The sequence below is a fragment of the Amblyomma americanum genome, chromosome 8, assembly GCF_052857255.1.
Source record: "Amblyomma americanum isolate KBUSLIRL-KWMA chromosome 8, ASM5285725v1, whole genome shotgun sequence".
Taxonomy (NCBI): domain Eukaryota; kingdom Metazoa; phylum Arthropoda; class Arachnida; order Ixodida; family Ixodidae; genus Amblyomma; species Amblyomma americanum.
In genome coordinates, this window is record NC_135504.1 from 22,673,646 (window position 1) to 22,689,071 (window position 15,426).

General features: G+C 48.0%; 1 protein-coding gene across 2 annotated transcripts in view; it reads left to right on the forward strand.

Moving 5' to 3' along the window:
- Positions 1–15,426, forward strand: part of LOC144101099 (uncharacterized) — a 147,818-nt gene that overhangs the window by 47,950 nt on the left and 84,442 nt on the right. The window contains exon 1 of one of the 2 annotated variants that reach the window (XM_077634113.1): positions 984–1,339. The exons of the other annotated variant lie outside the window; for it this stretch is intronic. Within the exon in view, the coding sequence (XP_077490239.1) occupies positions 1,297–1,339 (43 nt within the window). The 5' untranslated portion in view covers positions 984–1,296. Of the gene's footprint in view, positions 1–983; positions 1,340–15,426 lie in introns of those variants that run through there. 2 annotated transcript variants of the gene reach the window in all.

The following is a 15,426-nucleotide window of genomic DNA, read 5'->3' on the forward strand; positions in this document are numbered from 1 at the left end:
TTTGCTTTGAATCTGATGATGCGTGGGAGAAGCTTCAGCATGATAATTTTCGGCCGATCGAAGAAAATGTTCGACAGCCTCTTGTTGAATCACTTTTCGTTTTTGTTCTTAATAATAACATCAATTTTGTTATTCACGCGTATATTCCTCAGGAGCGCAGAAACAGTGACGTCATTGCGGTTCTTAGTCGTCGCTGACTGGCGTCAGGTACACCGATGAATTCAGAGTGAAGACGTAGTTATAAACTCTAAGAATTGGAGCTAGTTAACGGTTTTAGATTCTGCTCTTTTTATCAAAATATCCATAGCGTTGCAGATTTAACCTTCAGCATCAGCAGTTTGTGCGCCAACAATGACGTCATGATATCTTTGGACAACTTTGGATTCAACTAGTCCAGGTGTCAAATTTCAGCGATCATTGGTAAAAGTAAACTTTCAATCAATCAATCAATCAATCAATCAATCAATCAATCAATCAATCAATCAATCAATCAATCAATCAATCAATCAATCAATGTACAATCGTTAGCATAGCTACATATAAATTGAATACAAACAGACATCTGGAAGTGAAATAAGCAACCATGATCACTTAAAGGCCATCATCACAAGCTCCCAGTTTTCCACACCTCAAAAACCTGTGACGTCACATACTGGACACTCTGACGTCAGCAGTTAATGCACGCGAAGGAGAAAACGCACCCAGATGCCGGGCACCCCCTCTCCCCACCTCCTCTGCCGGCTCCTAAAGAGAACGGCGCGCGCCTCGAGGGGGTTTCCTCTCACGACGTCATCATTTTCTCGGCTCCCCCAAAACGGGCGCAACACGACTCGTGTGCGCTGCAGCAGGAATCCCCCCCCTCGCTCGCCGGCACCCGAAATCGAGGCCAAACCGAAAACGCGGCTTCGCGCTATGCGGGCCGCCTAGCGCCCCCTATTTGGGAAGCCCGTTTGCCCGAGTAGCCGGGCGGCCAACTAAAAAACAGTCGCCGCGTCGTCTGCTCTCCGAGCAGGTAGCAGCAGATGAGAAGTCTGCATCCTCCGCGCGTCTACGCCGTCGTCTGCTCGCTTCGTGGAAGAGCGTCTGCGCCCTCGGCGCGTGGTGTCGTCTGTCATGTGTCTACGCTGGCATCGAGGCCTGGAGTGAACGGCGGTGTGACAGCTCGGTGATTTCTTCGAGTGATTCATGTGGCGCGTTCCAACGGAGCCGTGGAATTGTTGCACAGAGACCGGGTGCCGGTGGACCACCTAGAAACACCGGTGCTTTTTTGCGTGTAAGAAAAAAAAAGCCTCCGTCATGAGGTCCAATCACAACAGGTGCCGACAACCGGAGTACTACGGTGAGTTGTCTTGTGTCTTGCTCAAGGTTGCCACCCCCACCCCCTTTTTTAATCGTGAAATGCGATAATTACCGCATCGTTATAATTACACCGCGTGTCTTACTGTGCGGGCACGGATACCGACAAAAGATAACGCGTTTAAATAATACTGAATATAAGTGAGGTTAGCTAGGCGGATGAGATTAGGAAGTTTGCAGGCATAGGGTGGGCACAGCTGGCAAAGGACAGGGTTAATTGGAGAGACATGGGAGAGGCCTTTGCCCTGCAGTGGGTGTAGTCAGGCTGATGATGATGATGATGATGATGATGGAGTGAGAGTAATAGTGTTGAAAACATGGGACGCCGGACACTTTGACCCGAGTCATGACAAGATCTGTAGCAACGGCGACGTTAAACCAAATCCGTGTTTTGCAAAGAAAAAAAAACAATAAGTGATGAACCGAAACTATGTCTCCCCTATATTTTTTTTTAACACAGCCGCACTTTTTTACTCTCACAAACACAGGTGCTGTGAATCTGCCCATTTACTACCAGTTAGTTGTTCAGAAAGCATTCCTGATAACGCGAAGTTAGGCGGCGGAGGCAATAAGTGGATAGTCCTGGATTCACAAATGGAATAAGGTGACCTTATCTATCCTGAAGATGACGAAGGCCTTCTAATCTTTTCAAGGCTTCCTCGCCTCGTTGTACATTGAAGCCACATGGTGGCGAGGAAAGTCTGTGTTTGCGAATAGCGTCCTTCAAAAACATATTTCGAGCATCGATTACGAACCCAGGGCACGGAATCGGCAAGTTGTATGTGTGCTGTTTAAACGTAGCGTCTTCGACTTTGATATCTCAATCCTGTCATCAGCGGAGACTAATGAAACCGGCCTATTATTCCGTGGAGAGAGCGATGACTGTGTGGTGAGGGTCAGGAGTTAAAGGAATTCGTGCAATACAGGCAAGTTAGCGAGTATACCTCTTGCAAATCCAGAAGACGAACACACACGCACACACAGACGCGGCAAAAAAACAACAAAACACAAACGCAGTAAACAAGGAAATGACCCCTCGCCCCCATAGGTTGGGGCACTAAAGCCAGAATCTTCCTGGATCACGGATATCTTGACCCCGAGCTACTTAACTAGATGGGAGCTTCTCCGTACTACTGCCCATTCCGAAAGCCGCATTAGAAGGCGGGTGTATCAAAGAAAAACCGAACAGCCAGGTGCGGTGAATTCCCACCAAGCATGAGTCCTTTGCTTTTTATGTTTTGTTTTCATTTTCTTGCCCGTTATAATACATTCAAAGTACTCATCCAATACAGACTTATTTATACACTTACTGATTGCACCTAACAGGCCTCCTCATCTGGCATCGCGGCTGAAGTGTGATGTACGTTGAAGGAAAAAACTTCAAGCGTGAGGAAATGCATAGAAACATTACAATAACAACAAACTCCAGGCCAACGAGGAGCATTTATATATTTTAATATGCCTGCTTGTTTTGTTTACGACGAAAGTTTATTTTAATTTTATGTTTTGCCATATTTATTTCAGTAAAATTCTCTCTTTTTGATCATATCGAAAACATAGAGGAGAAGCGCGCGAATTGCAAAAGGGGAGACGAATAACCTCCGTTATCACGATTCCCTAAACCACGATAATAACTAGATTAATATACAGGCCAGCGAGCGCCTATACATTGCTCGCTGTAATAGTTTAGAACCGATAAAGGAACGCATTACGTCTGATAAAAATACCTAACTAGCTCCGTTCAGTTCGCAGAACAAGAAGAAATCACTTGTGGGGGCAACACTTGCGTACCTTTTAAGAGCACCACAAGCAACGACTTCGTAAAACTTGTTCGATATATATTCTCATAATTTACGGAGGACGCCTTGAAAATGCAACATACGTTGTCCACATACCTGTATGTCAGCCAGTGCCGGACACATTGATATAATCCAAGACCTTTATTTTTTTTCTGCAAATTGCAGCCAGGTGTGATTAATAGTCGGTGCGGCACTTGCGTGTTTGGAGGGCAACTCCAATGGACTTATTTGGCGAGCGTTTTTCACAATGCACTGAAAGCTGTATTAGAGACTTTCTTCGCCGAAAACAGCGCCGGTTTATTCACAATACGAGCCCCTCCAACTCGTCCAAATTCTCCACCACACGACTGTTATTCTTTCTCCACCCCATGCGATGGTGAAAAGTTCGAGGGAGCTTTCTTTTAATTACAGTAATTTGTTCAGCTCGAGCACTCGTAGCCCATAAGGCAGCTTCGCCACTCGACGCTGACACAAAAGCGAAACAGAAGAACCCGTTCTTAGCGAGCGCCAGCGAGGAAAGCTTTCGGACTAGTTCCAGAAGAAGCGATCGGCAGCGGGACCTGGCCCGAGGACGGGACTCCCGCCGAAACAGGTTGCGATAGGTTTGGAGCGGCGCGCTAACAGAGCCCAGCACGCTTCGTGCTCGTCCGGGCCACTAAAGGAGGAAAACCGAGCTAACGACCGAGAAACCCGAAATTTCCGCCTCTCGATGCATGGGCGCGGCCATGTTCACGCCACCGCCGGCGTCACTAGCGCCGCGTCGCGGCCGAATTCCGCACTGACACTGGGACAACTGGGGGCTGTGCGTTGACCGCGCTACAGAACGAATGCGTCCGTCACGTACTTAACAGGATGAAGGGTCTCGTGCGGGCTTTGCTTTTGTCCTAACGTTTTTTTTCCCGGGCCATGGAGCTTTAAAAAGAGCGGATTAGAGAAGGATTTCAACCTAGCTGCATGGTATTTAGATTGAGTATAGTAGCACCGTCATCCGTCATTTTCACTGTCGGATCCTTTACCGTCTAGGGAATCCTTTTTGATGACTTGACGCCTAAGGCTGGAATGATGGATGTCGTCCCGCCGTTCAGGAGATGAGGACAGCGCCTGTTTCGACTGTCTTGAACTCAGCAGCCAGTGACATCTGGTACGCACGGTTTACGATCTGCGAACAGTTTTCCGCTCTTCAGACACCTGCGTGCTTTGCTTCTTATGTGGAAGGCAGTTGTCGTTGACAAGCAGCGCTTTTTTTTTTTCGCAAAGCAGAAATAGTGAAGAGGTGCAATGGTTGGACCGCTTCCAAGTTCAGAAACGGTACATATAATTATGCGTTTCCTAACAAGCCGAGATTCCAAAATAATACATTTGAAATAAGTTGCGCCTACGTCACCTGGAACCGGCAGATTCAATGGACTGTCTGCAACTCGAAATGCGTAAAGGTTGTGTGGTAAATAGTCCAGCTGGTCTTTTTAAATATACTGTGCTGCTGCCTTAAAAACTGAGCACAATTTCGCGTGGCATCTGCAGATGCCTGATTACTTGTGTACTTCTAGAAAATTTTCAAGATTCATTTTTTTTTCATGTTCCTCTCGTAACAAAAGAATTCCTGTTGAAAACACATTCGTGAGAAGAATAGCGGTTGAGAAAATCTGGCTACACTGTTGCACTATGACTATTAACTAGCAGCTCGTTCCACAGGACAACTGGCGAGCACAAGAAGGCGCGATATTTTTCCTGTAAATTTTTTCGGTATCAGAACTGGGAATAACAACCTCATTGGTAGTTTTTTGCACTTTCAAACCTGGATGCTTTCTTGCTTTGAGTTGCCTTTCAATTAATTAGTTTTTATCGTTCGTCTGTTAACTCAAGATTAAGCGTAAAAGAATGACAGCAAACATTTTTGTTGTGCAAATGAAATTAACACATCTACGTAACCATGCATGTCGATGACCGAAGCACCTGTACGCATGTCTTGCGCGACAGCGGTTTTATTTACTGTACAATTTTGCTGCTCCTAATTCTTCGAAATGGACGCGGCTGCAGATTTTCCGGGCTCGATTCGGGGGTTGTCGCAGCCTGGAAGTTCACGCTAAAAAAAAGGGGGAAGCTGAACAAAGGAAGAGAAGCTCATATGCCTTGCCGCCTCTTCTACTTGGCCCATGTCGTTGAGATATAGCCTGCGATGGCCTTTTTCTGATCTGTCATAACCAATTTTAACGGCTCCCAACTTGTTCCCTGTCAAAATCTGGCCGCTTATTTCTTGCTGTTTTATTTTAACTTCATACACTGCGCCGATATCGAAACTGGTCATACTGTCACTACCCCCCTGACTGCGGATGAACGGATGCCGGTTAAATCTACTGTTCCACTTGAGAGAGTCGTCTTATGAACTGACAACTATTAAACCTCGTCAGCCGCGCTGTCGAAGCACATGCTTCGCACGATATCAGACCTAATACGGCGTCCACCACCGCAATTCAATGAAGGCGAACTGCAGGCCGCCGCGGTGGCTGGGTGGTTATGACGCTTGGCTGCTGGCCCGAAAGACGCGGGCTCGATCCCGGCCGCGGCGGTCGAATTTCGGTGGAGGTGAAATTCTAAATGCCCGTGTACTTTACGATGTGAGTGCGTGTTAAAGAACCCCAGGTGGTCGAAATTTCCGGAGCCCTTTACTAAGGCGTCCCTCATAGCCTGAGTCGCTTTGGGACGTTAAAACCCCATAAATCAAATCAAATCGAAGGTGAACTGCACAGACTCGCACTTTATAGAACGGGAAGGAAGTGGCCGAAATTATCCAGACCTTTTCACTACATGGCTTGGCTCATAGCTCACAATGTTGTTTTTGACACTTTCAATAACTGAACTGAAAGCCTCAACTCGAACCAGCAAACAAGGCCCGTGAGCGACTGAAAGCCTCAACTCGAACCAGCAAACAAGGCCCGTGAGCGTTCAGGGACGTCACGGTAAGACCCATCAAGAAGGAAATAAAAAAAAAGCGGAGGCCCTGAGGAAAGCCAAGTGCAAAGAAGAGCAGCCAAAGCAGCGCCACCTTTAAACCATTAAGAGAAGAATCACAGAGGTCACCGTGGAATACGGAATCCGCGCGGCGCAGCCGTCAGGTCTCGCCCCGTCCGCTAACGGTCTTTTCGTCCTTGAACAGCCCCCCCCCCCCCCCCTCTCGGGGTGACCTTCTTTCTTCAGCAAACAATGCGCACTCCTCTTCTTTGGGGGGCTGTCGATGCTCCTACGCCTCCGAGTGGCATCTCCCAGAAAGGCAGACAGGTGTGCGTTGTGAGGCACCCGACCGACCTGGGGGCCCCTGTAGCTTCCTGTGGGCATTGCAGCGGACGCGGAGGCGTGGTGGTACTGAACGGACGAGCACACGCGGAACGCGACATGTTCTCGTTACAAGGGACTGCTTTTATTCGCCCGAGTAGAACTTCTCTCAGTTTAGGCGCTTCGAAGCTGGACCATATGGCCTTCTTAGAACTGTATGGCGCGTTAGCGTTAACGCTCCCGTTGTTGTTGTTGTTGTTGTTGTTGTTGTTGTTGTTGTTGTTGTTGTTGTTGTTGTTGTTGTTGTTGTTGTTGTTGTTGTTGTTGTTGTTGTTGTTGTTGTTGTTGTTGTTGTTGTTGTTGTTGTTGTTGTTGTTGGGGCTTCTGGAGGAGTGGCGCATACCAAACAGTAAGGCTCACGCGTTGTTGTTGTTGGCCTCTGGATTAGTGGCACATACCCAACAGTTGGGGATTGGCTGGGGTGCCTTGCACATTCAAACAATATTGACCCATTGATGCAAATATGGTAGACGTTGGTAAAAATTTGTGTTAAAGGAAATAATTTTGAAAGTTATAAGGATTTACGTAGAAAGGAGGTGTGAGCAACCTAGCGTGTCCAGCAGATTTGGTCAGACTATAAACACGCTCGGGCCGATCTTGAGTATAGCTAAACTGAACACCTTGCCGGGGCATTTAAAGTGAGCACACAAATGCAGCGATAATCCGCGTTAAATTAAACTGAATAGATATACAATTACTCCGACACGCGGTGTCGATTCCGGAGCCTCGCTCTGGAACTCCGCTGGACGTCCGCAGGACGTCCCACACGTCCCCAGGACATCCAACGCAGCTTCAATGCCCATTGGGGACGTTCTCTCGACGCGTACACTACAAAACATCAAGCGCACATCTGTTTTCACGTTTCGCCGCCATCGGAATTCGACCGCGTCGATCGGAGAACCGAATCAGCGACCTCGGCATTGACTGCGACGTATGTACTTACGCCCTCCATCAAGACGCGTTTGAAATCAAGTTCGGGGCAGCCCGCCGCTCGCGCGACTTGCACTGGCGCGCTCGATCCGTTTACGCCGATTCGCGCCGAACCCGAGAACAGGAAGCGACATCGAGGTCGGTCTTAGTCAACGGCTCTTTTTTAGCAGCCAGCTACGTGGCGACCCAATTCGCGCGCGAGCACACACACACACTCGGAGAAGAGATCGGAACGCCTATTTCGGTCACTGCTTGTTTTCTCTTTCTCGACGGTAGCGCAAACAAACAACTCCACTCGGAGAAGTTGGCGGCCGATAGAGGGAGCCAGCGGGCTTCATTTACGCGGGCTGAGCCACGTCGCTTACCGGGCGTAGCGAATTTGGATGGTGTAATCGAGCTGCTCACTTTGTGGGAGCCGCAATATCGAGCCCTGTAAAAGTGGAGAAAGATCCTCGTTGGCTTTAATCGCGGTTTGGAATTCAGGTGCGACGAATACGTACAGGCCGAGGCCATAGAGCTTGATTGGAACAGGCGCGATCGCATGACGTGGTCCTACAACGAAGAATCAACAGAAGAATTACGTGTGTCCCATGTGTGTGTGTGTGTGTGTGTCATTTGGGACCAAATAACGCGTAATTACAACCTTGTCCAGTGCGTACAGAAATGGTCCGCGCCCGAACGTCGGATTCTTCTAGTACGTACGCGATTGATAGCCCTTAGTCAATTTTCAAGGTCCGGGTGGAGTGTGTGAAATGAGAATCCAACCTGCATCGACCAAAACAAGACGCCGCAATCTGCGCATGAGCTACGGTTCTCTCCCAAGCCGGCATAGCTCTCTTGAGGCGGCGTGCCCGCAGATTCTCAGCCGTTTATACACACGCTCATTTAATGGGTGTGATACCGAGCATTACCGAAGGGATCGCCACGTAAGAATGTGTGGAGAGGTCTGCACACCTCCCTAATCGCAAAGACGTGGCGCTTCTTTGTAACCGAGCGCACTCCATTTTGCTGCCTGCGCTGATGCTTTAATGTTGATGACGTCAGAAAAACTCGGCTGGAACCAACTGTGTTACTAGTGATCCGTGACAAGCTCGTTCGAATGATGTGGAATGCGCCCCCCTGGTGGTTTCATCCAGGCCGCTGCAATATGGGCCGCGGTCGTTGCGACTGAGGCGAAATTAGGGTCGAGTAATAGGCACAAGCTGCAGGCGCATTAACCTGTTACAATTGGTCCTATTAAATTCAAATTATACTAGAGAAAGGGGTGCCTCTCTTCGGCGAGCTATCACAAACCAGGGGGTAGATTTGGTGGATGTTTTGAACAGAGGAAATTGGTTTGTGACCAGTCGGTGACCTGTCTGTCGGCGAGTTAGCTATCGCAGTATTCCAACGCACAGAGTTTAGCCATGAACGAATGGGACTTGACCTGTGAACTGGGCGTCAGTTTTCTTTGGATTCCATTATCTTAGCCCCCCCCCCCCTCCCCCCCCACCCCCGCCACAATAGGACAGGACACGCGCGGAATGTCACGTTTGTGTCTGCCCTTCAAATTAGTACTTCCACTTAGTAGTAGTCTGCTCTTCCAATTAGCAGTCCGGTTGTAGACATTCCTATGTGGAGCACATAGTGAGTTAAATGCATACTAATCCGAAAATACGTATTAACCACTTTCTTTAGGTGGTCGCGCTATTTTTATGCAACGGGCGGTCGAGGAAAGTGTCCATGTTGTTTCTAAATAGAAACGACACGAACACTGCAATAAGACGCATACCAACACCGCCTAATAATAAAATTCAGGTCACGTCTGTGAATAATAGTTTTTTCCACTCTCCTACGTAGCCGTTAGGGACTCTTGACAAAAGCTTATCCAATTATCCGAGTCAACTTAACGGAATGTGCCGGAACCCACTTAGGACTAAATTGAGTATGCTATACCTACCAGTCGCGTGCTGTTTTTTCAGCGTGCACAGTTACGACAGCGAAGAGAGAGAGCATTGCGAAAAAATAAAAAAATAAATACTGGCTGTGGCAGCACCCTCTTCGCCTTCCTAGAAAAACGAATGGACCAGGAAAGGAACCGAAACAGACCTGGCACGCGACTCATTTTCGCAAATGACGTTCGAGACCACTGGTGTGTGAAGAAACCAGTTAAGGGTGGGCGTTACCCTCCGAGCAACGAACAGAGGCGCTCAGAGCGAAATGGAGTGGGGCTCGCTGCCGCACCTAGCGCACCAGAGAGTAAAAGAAAAAAAAACAGAGCAGGTGTGGCGCGACACCCGGCGTCGACGTCAGGTGTCGAATTGGCACCACACCTTGGATCGCAGCGGCAAGTGCTACCATGTTTTTGATTTCCTCAGCGTGGGACGCGTGTACCAAGACACCGATCTTGATACATCGACAAGACCCGCTGAATGGGAATTGATGTACGCACGCGGAAAAATTAGAATGTGCTTCTGGAGTGGAGCGCATTCTCAGAGTCACCTATATCTCCACACGAGGAAAACCGACTCGCACCAAGGTCTATTCCCGAGATATTTGAAGCATGAAGGACGGGCCATTGCCCCGTTAAATAATTTCTTGCGATATGCTCGTCGCGTCTCCAAGCATAACTATACAGTCGAACCTCGTTATAACGGAACGGTTTATGACGAAATATTGGATATAACGAAGGGGCGACGAATCCCCCTTGAAAAATTGGTAAACACGGGCTATAACGAAGCTACGGCTGTAACGAAGTTATCGTCGGGCCTCTTCAATTTCATTATATCGAGTTTCAACTGTACTTATACCTATTCTGTGGTTTTTGTCTGTGGGTTTTTATTTATTAGTGTGATTACTTGGTTTAATCATTGTCATTTGTTACTTCATGTGTTATTTGTGTAGTTCTCTATGTGGTACTTTTTATTGAATGCTTCTGGGAATATCTGAATAAATACGCTAAATAAATAGGCCAATGGAGGAGGTCCGCGTCGCTTTCCCGTTCCACGTCCCACAAAAGCTGAACCTAACTTGCCCAATATTTGCTCCGTTCTTGGGGTCGGTTTTAGTTTAAGTCATTGTCTAACAGTGCACAAACTTCGCGGCACTATATAAGTTTGGTCAGGTCACGAAAGACAGCTTCCAGTGTGGGATTTAGGAAAAAGGCGCTGTCGGGGTTTGTCGGGGACCAAAGCTGGAATCACAGTGTGCCGCTGCTCAAATAGACGCAGGGTCTGTGGAAAGGAGCACGCCGCCAGGGGCACATTCGTGAGTACGAACAGTAACGTAACAGTGTCACCGAGGGTTAAAAAAAATGACTACAATAAAGAGCCACGTATGTGGAGGAAATAGAACTGTTGGCAATTTACGGCTCCCTATACACGTCTCGTGTTTGCTCAGTCAACGGCAGTCCGTGTGGAAGTCGGCTCTAGCAAAGTTTAGGAGTGCCGTGTTTGGCTTGCACTTTCTTTTTACTTATTCTAACACTCGAAATTTATTTTCCACTGTCAACATTTATTCTCAAGCTTGGTTCGAATTACTCGAAAAGCATCTTTCTCAAGGAACACAGAGTGGTATTGACTGTGTTCTGTTATGAGCATTCGCAGATGGAATTTATGGTGCACCCAACGATACGGTTTAATGTCGCTGCTGCAGTGTCGCGAAAAAAACTGGGTTGTGCATGGTCTCTTTATTGGAAGGGTTCACTAAATGTAACTATTTATAGTCACTGAATCTCCACCTCGATGCACAAACATTGGCTCTGATTTGACCAATGAAAGGACCGGTATTATGAAGAATGCTTTTTTCTTAACTTAGGTCTTAGCAACGTAGAAGGGGTTACAAAGACGCTGTTGTGTTCAAATTACAGTCCAGTGGTACTGATATGCCATATATAAAACATTTCGGTCTTGCGCCTGTATTTCACTTAGACACACGTAATTCAGGGGTATTCGACAACGAGTAGTCCACGCACCGCGCAGATGACGTCACGTTTCTACTCCTTAAGCGGCGCCATCTGCACACATGCACGCGTCTCAAAAGATACAGATGTTCGAAGCTGGCCGCATAAATAACGGCCTTCACGGGATGCGCAGGTCGCTTTCTATCTTTAGGGCAATAGGTGTTCGCCCCCGCTGTCATCGGAATGCATGCATCGGTGCGTTAATGCTCGCCGGCTGACAAAATCGCAGTCGTGAGCCGACCTATATACCGCGCAGTCCATTCCGCTCTATGCCGTGCGGGTCGATCCCGGTCTTTCTTTAGAACAGCAGACGACACTTGGTCTCTTGAGATCGGACGCCACCATTGTATGGTCTGCAAAGTGAAATGCGCATCGCCATCAGGGCTTGCAGTCACGACAACATGTTGACGGCCGACATTTACTCATCGTCAAAAATTGATACACCGAGGATCAATTTTTATGCGCGCGAAAGGGTATAAATAAATAAATATATATACTGGGTGAGCGGGGGTAGTTTTTGAGGTGAACAAATTTTTGTCGACAGGGAAACTCACTTGCCAAGCAGCGAGGAAGTCCAGCCTTCCCGGCTTTGTGGCAAAATTGTTCTGAGCACGTGTCCGAATGCAAAAAAAGCAAAAAAAAAGAAACAATAAAAGAAAGCATTAGTCAATGGACGAAAAAGCCAAGGAAAGCGGCGAACACGAAAAAAAAACATGACCTGCCTAACCTAACGCAATATAAGCGGACGGAATAGGTGCCGCATGCGCGACCAAGGCACGAGCAGACGACAAGAAAATCGGATGCGCCGCTAGCAGGCGACGCCGGCAGGGGGCAGGAACCGAGAAAGCAGACGGCAGGAGCGCATGTATGAGCAGACGACAGAACAAAAACAAAAGAAAGAAATGTGCGCAGAGGAAAGCAAACCGGTATGCGGAATAACCGCAGACAGCAGCAGCCAGGAAGGCCGGGAAAAAGACAATTGCGCACCGCCTGCTAGCGCCACAGCAGCCGCCATTACACGGGGGAGCACTTATGTCTATAAATACGTACCACGGGTACGGGCGCGATTATACGGCTGGCTCGCTGGCCAGCCCAGTGCCACAGAAAGAGGCAGCACATGCATGTCGACGCGAGGTTACGGCTGAGGTCAGAGTGGATTCAAGGTTCTACAAAAGGCGCGTGGCATATCCAGCGGAGGCGTTCCCGTGTGGTGCAGTCGGGCGGATTAGAAAATGGAGCATGAACTACTTTATTTAACGAAGCGCCAATAACACTCTTTGAAAGTGTTGTCTTTGTCTCGCGAATTGGCGTCACGCTTGCGTGTGATACATATCATACGGGTGTATATTGCCTCCCTAAGCGCACCCTTAAGGGGCACGATTACGGTCTTTTGCATTTCCTGCCTGCTTTAAGTGGGAGTGTGAGATTTGTATCCTCAAGGAAACTGTAGTACATTATTCTCTTGTGCAGTAGGCGGAAAGCAGCCTGAACGTTAGGAATTCGTCTGGGAGGGAAATTTTCTGCAGTGTTCGCGAAGTATGCGCTGTTCGTTCAGCCAGCGCTTCAGAATCAGAATCACTCCCTTTGCCTGTGAAATGAAGTTGTTGAGTCTTCGCAATTCATCGATCTACCCTGCACACATAAAGCAGCCAGGTGTTTGTGTTTTTGTGAAACAAAACTGCTGAACATATGGCACCACTAAAAAAAGGGTCTGTAATAAATTATTTTCCCGCAAAACAAAAACAAAAATGTGAGTCACAATCTATCGCGAAGGGTGTATGACAGCTGCAACTGTGGAGAGGTTGCCCGGTCACCGCGAAGCAGCCAACAGTGTGAAGTGAACCAGCACTGCGCATGTTGAAGAAGCAGCGCAAGCTAATAGCATACTCAATTTTCATCAAGCTAACTCTGCTTCGACGCAATAACCAGAGCGTAATAGTTTGGTCAACTTCGCGAGAGAGCTTTTGCGAAGACGGTTGCGGCGGAAACGCGTACAAGCGCCAGCTTTGAACTTTAATTCAAAGCCGTCAATACGCAGAATTTGTACCAGGCGACACACCACAGGAAATAAATTGGCAGTGGCTTAGCTCGGCTATGCCAGGATGCACGTAGCGAAAGCTAAGGCACAGCTTGGTTGGCTTTGGTTAATCTTGACTGCAAGTCCAGGTTAGTCTGGTTGTCTGGCTAGCTGTTGTCACGTGGTTCGTCACGGTTGGTCACGTGGTGCAGTGCGACCACGGTGGGACTGCGAGCACGGTGAAATTGCGAGTTCGTGGCCAATGTAACTTTCGCTACAAAATTCGCCGTATCGGAAGCCTTGCAGTTAAGTTGAGAGGAGGCTATTGTGTGTGTTTGTGTCCTCTTACCTGCCGTGTCAGTTTCCGCTGAGCCAGTCTTCGTAAAGCAAAACCACTGGCCGTCAACTTGTTTTGTATAATGCCAGACGCCGACGACGGAGGCCAAGTTTCCGTGGGCCGTAGCCTCAACAGTTTGTCACTGCAAAACCGCAACGTGTAGCTACACGCAACCAGCAGCAGAAAAAGAAAGAGATAAATAAAGGTGGAGCTCCGAGCGACTGCGATAAGACTAGCAGAGTAACATATTGCAGGTGCGCACGTTAGCACGCTTGGACAAAGTGAGCATTGTGCAACGCTCGAGGAAACTATCGACACGTGCGAGCATCGGATGTTCCAGCGTAAGAAAAAAGTGGGCCTCAGGCAGCACGATTCCGCATTCGTGAGGAAGCCATTGTCGTGCGTTGCCCTTTGCCGTTCGTGATCCTCCGTCTGCCAATGCACGCACTACAGCAGACGTTGTGGCACGACAACGGCTCTGTGGGCATTGGTTCCGCATCGCCTTGTCTATAGGAGTATACATATGTTATATCCATGTCCAGCATTCTCGGACAAAAATTTTGAATATTCGCAAATTTTAAGGCACTGGTATAGAAATATTGAAGGTAAGGGTCAATTCTTCCGATATGTAACAATATCTATAGTGTTTCCATTGCTCGCATTGATCAGTTAAGACCACCATGGAACACCGATGGGCAACGCCTTTAACGATAGTAAAAAAACGTTAATAGCAAAAAATTCAAGCCTGCCGACGGGAGGTCTGCGAAGATATCGATTGTTATAGTGAAATCGTACAATATATGAGAAAATTGCGCTCATGAAACTCATGAAACAGGCGAGTACTACGTAAACGCTATACAGATGAAACCCGACCGTGCTCATAATATTCTCTCCAAAACGCAATCTCTAACACACCTGATATAGCTTGTTTTGGAAATCGTCACATTTTTTTATCTTTCCAGTTGGCATCTATCGTTTGCAGAACGCAGCTAGGCGCCAGTGGAACGACCGCCACCGACGCGAAGTGTTCATTTAAACGCACTAACATTTTGTGGAAACATCCCCGCAGCTAAACATATCATATAGCGCCAGTAACGGTAAAAGCAGCGGGTCTCAGTGAATCACTTCCTTCAGTTCCAAAGAAAGCAGCCCACCACTGATCTCGCATGACCGAGAGAGTTACATTAGTAGAACCTCGTCTTTGATTATGATGATCATGGATTTTTATGGCGCAAGGGCATCTATGGCCAAAGAGCGCCATGGCGCAAGGTATTTTTCGATTACTCAAGGTGGGGTTAAAGACCCATTTTCCAAGCATTTCACCCCAGATAAGCCTAGCACCAGGCCAGGGGAAAGCTTTTACCCATTGTATCACCACTGGGTACCCGGCGGCACTGGGGATCGAGAGAACCTGGTCTTTGCTGTAAACTGACGGTGTATACAGACGGCTGCTGGTTTAGTGTTCAGCTACTAGGAGAGCTATCACCTGCTGATAGGTCAGAATGCTTTATAACGCTTCTCCACAAAGTCCAAAATTGTTTGTCGCGGAACAAAAATAAAGAAGTCTGTGACTCTTGCACTAAGTCGCGTAAGTCGCGAAACCGTGACGCATACTCTATGCGTTGTTTCCTACAGTGTAGAGTATCTCCTGTTCCGCTTAATGCAGACCGTCTTCACTTAGGTTAGGGTAGCGACCACCATGGCCTACCGCGGACAC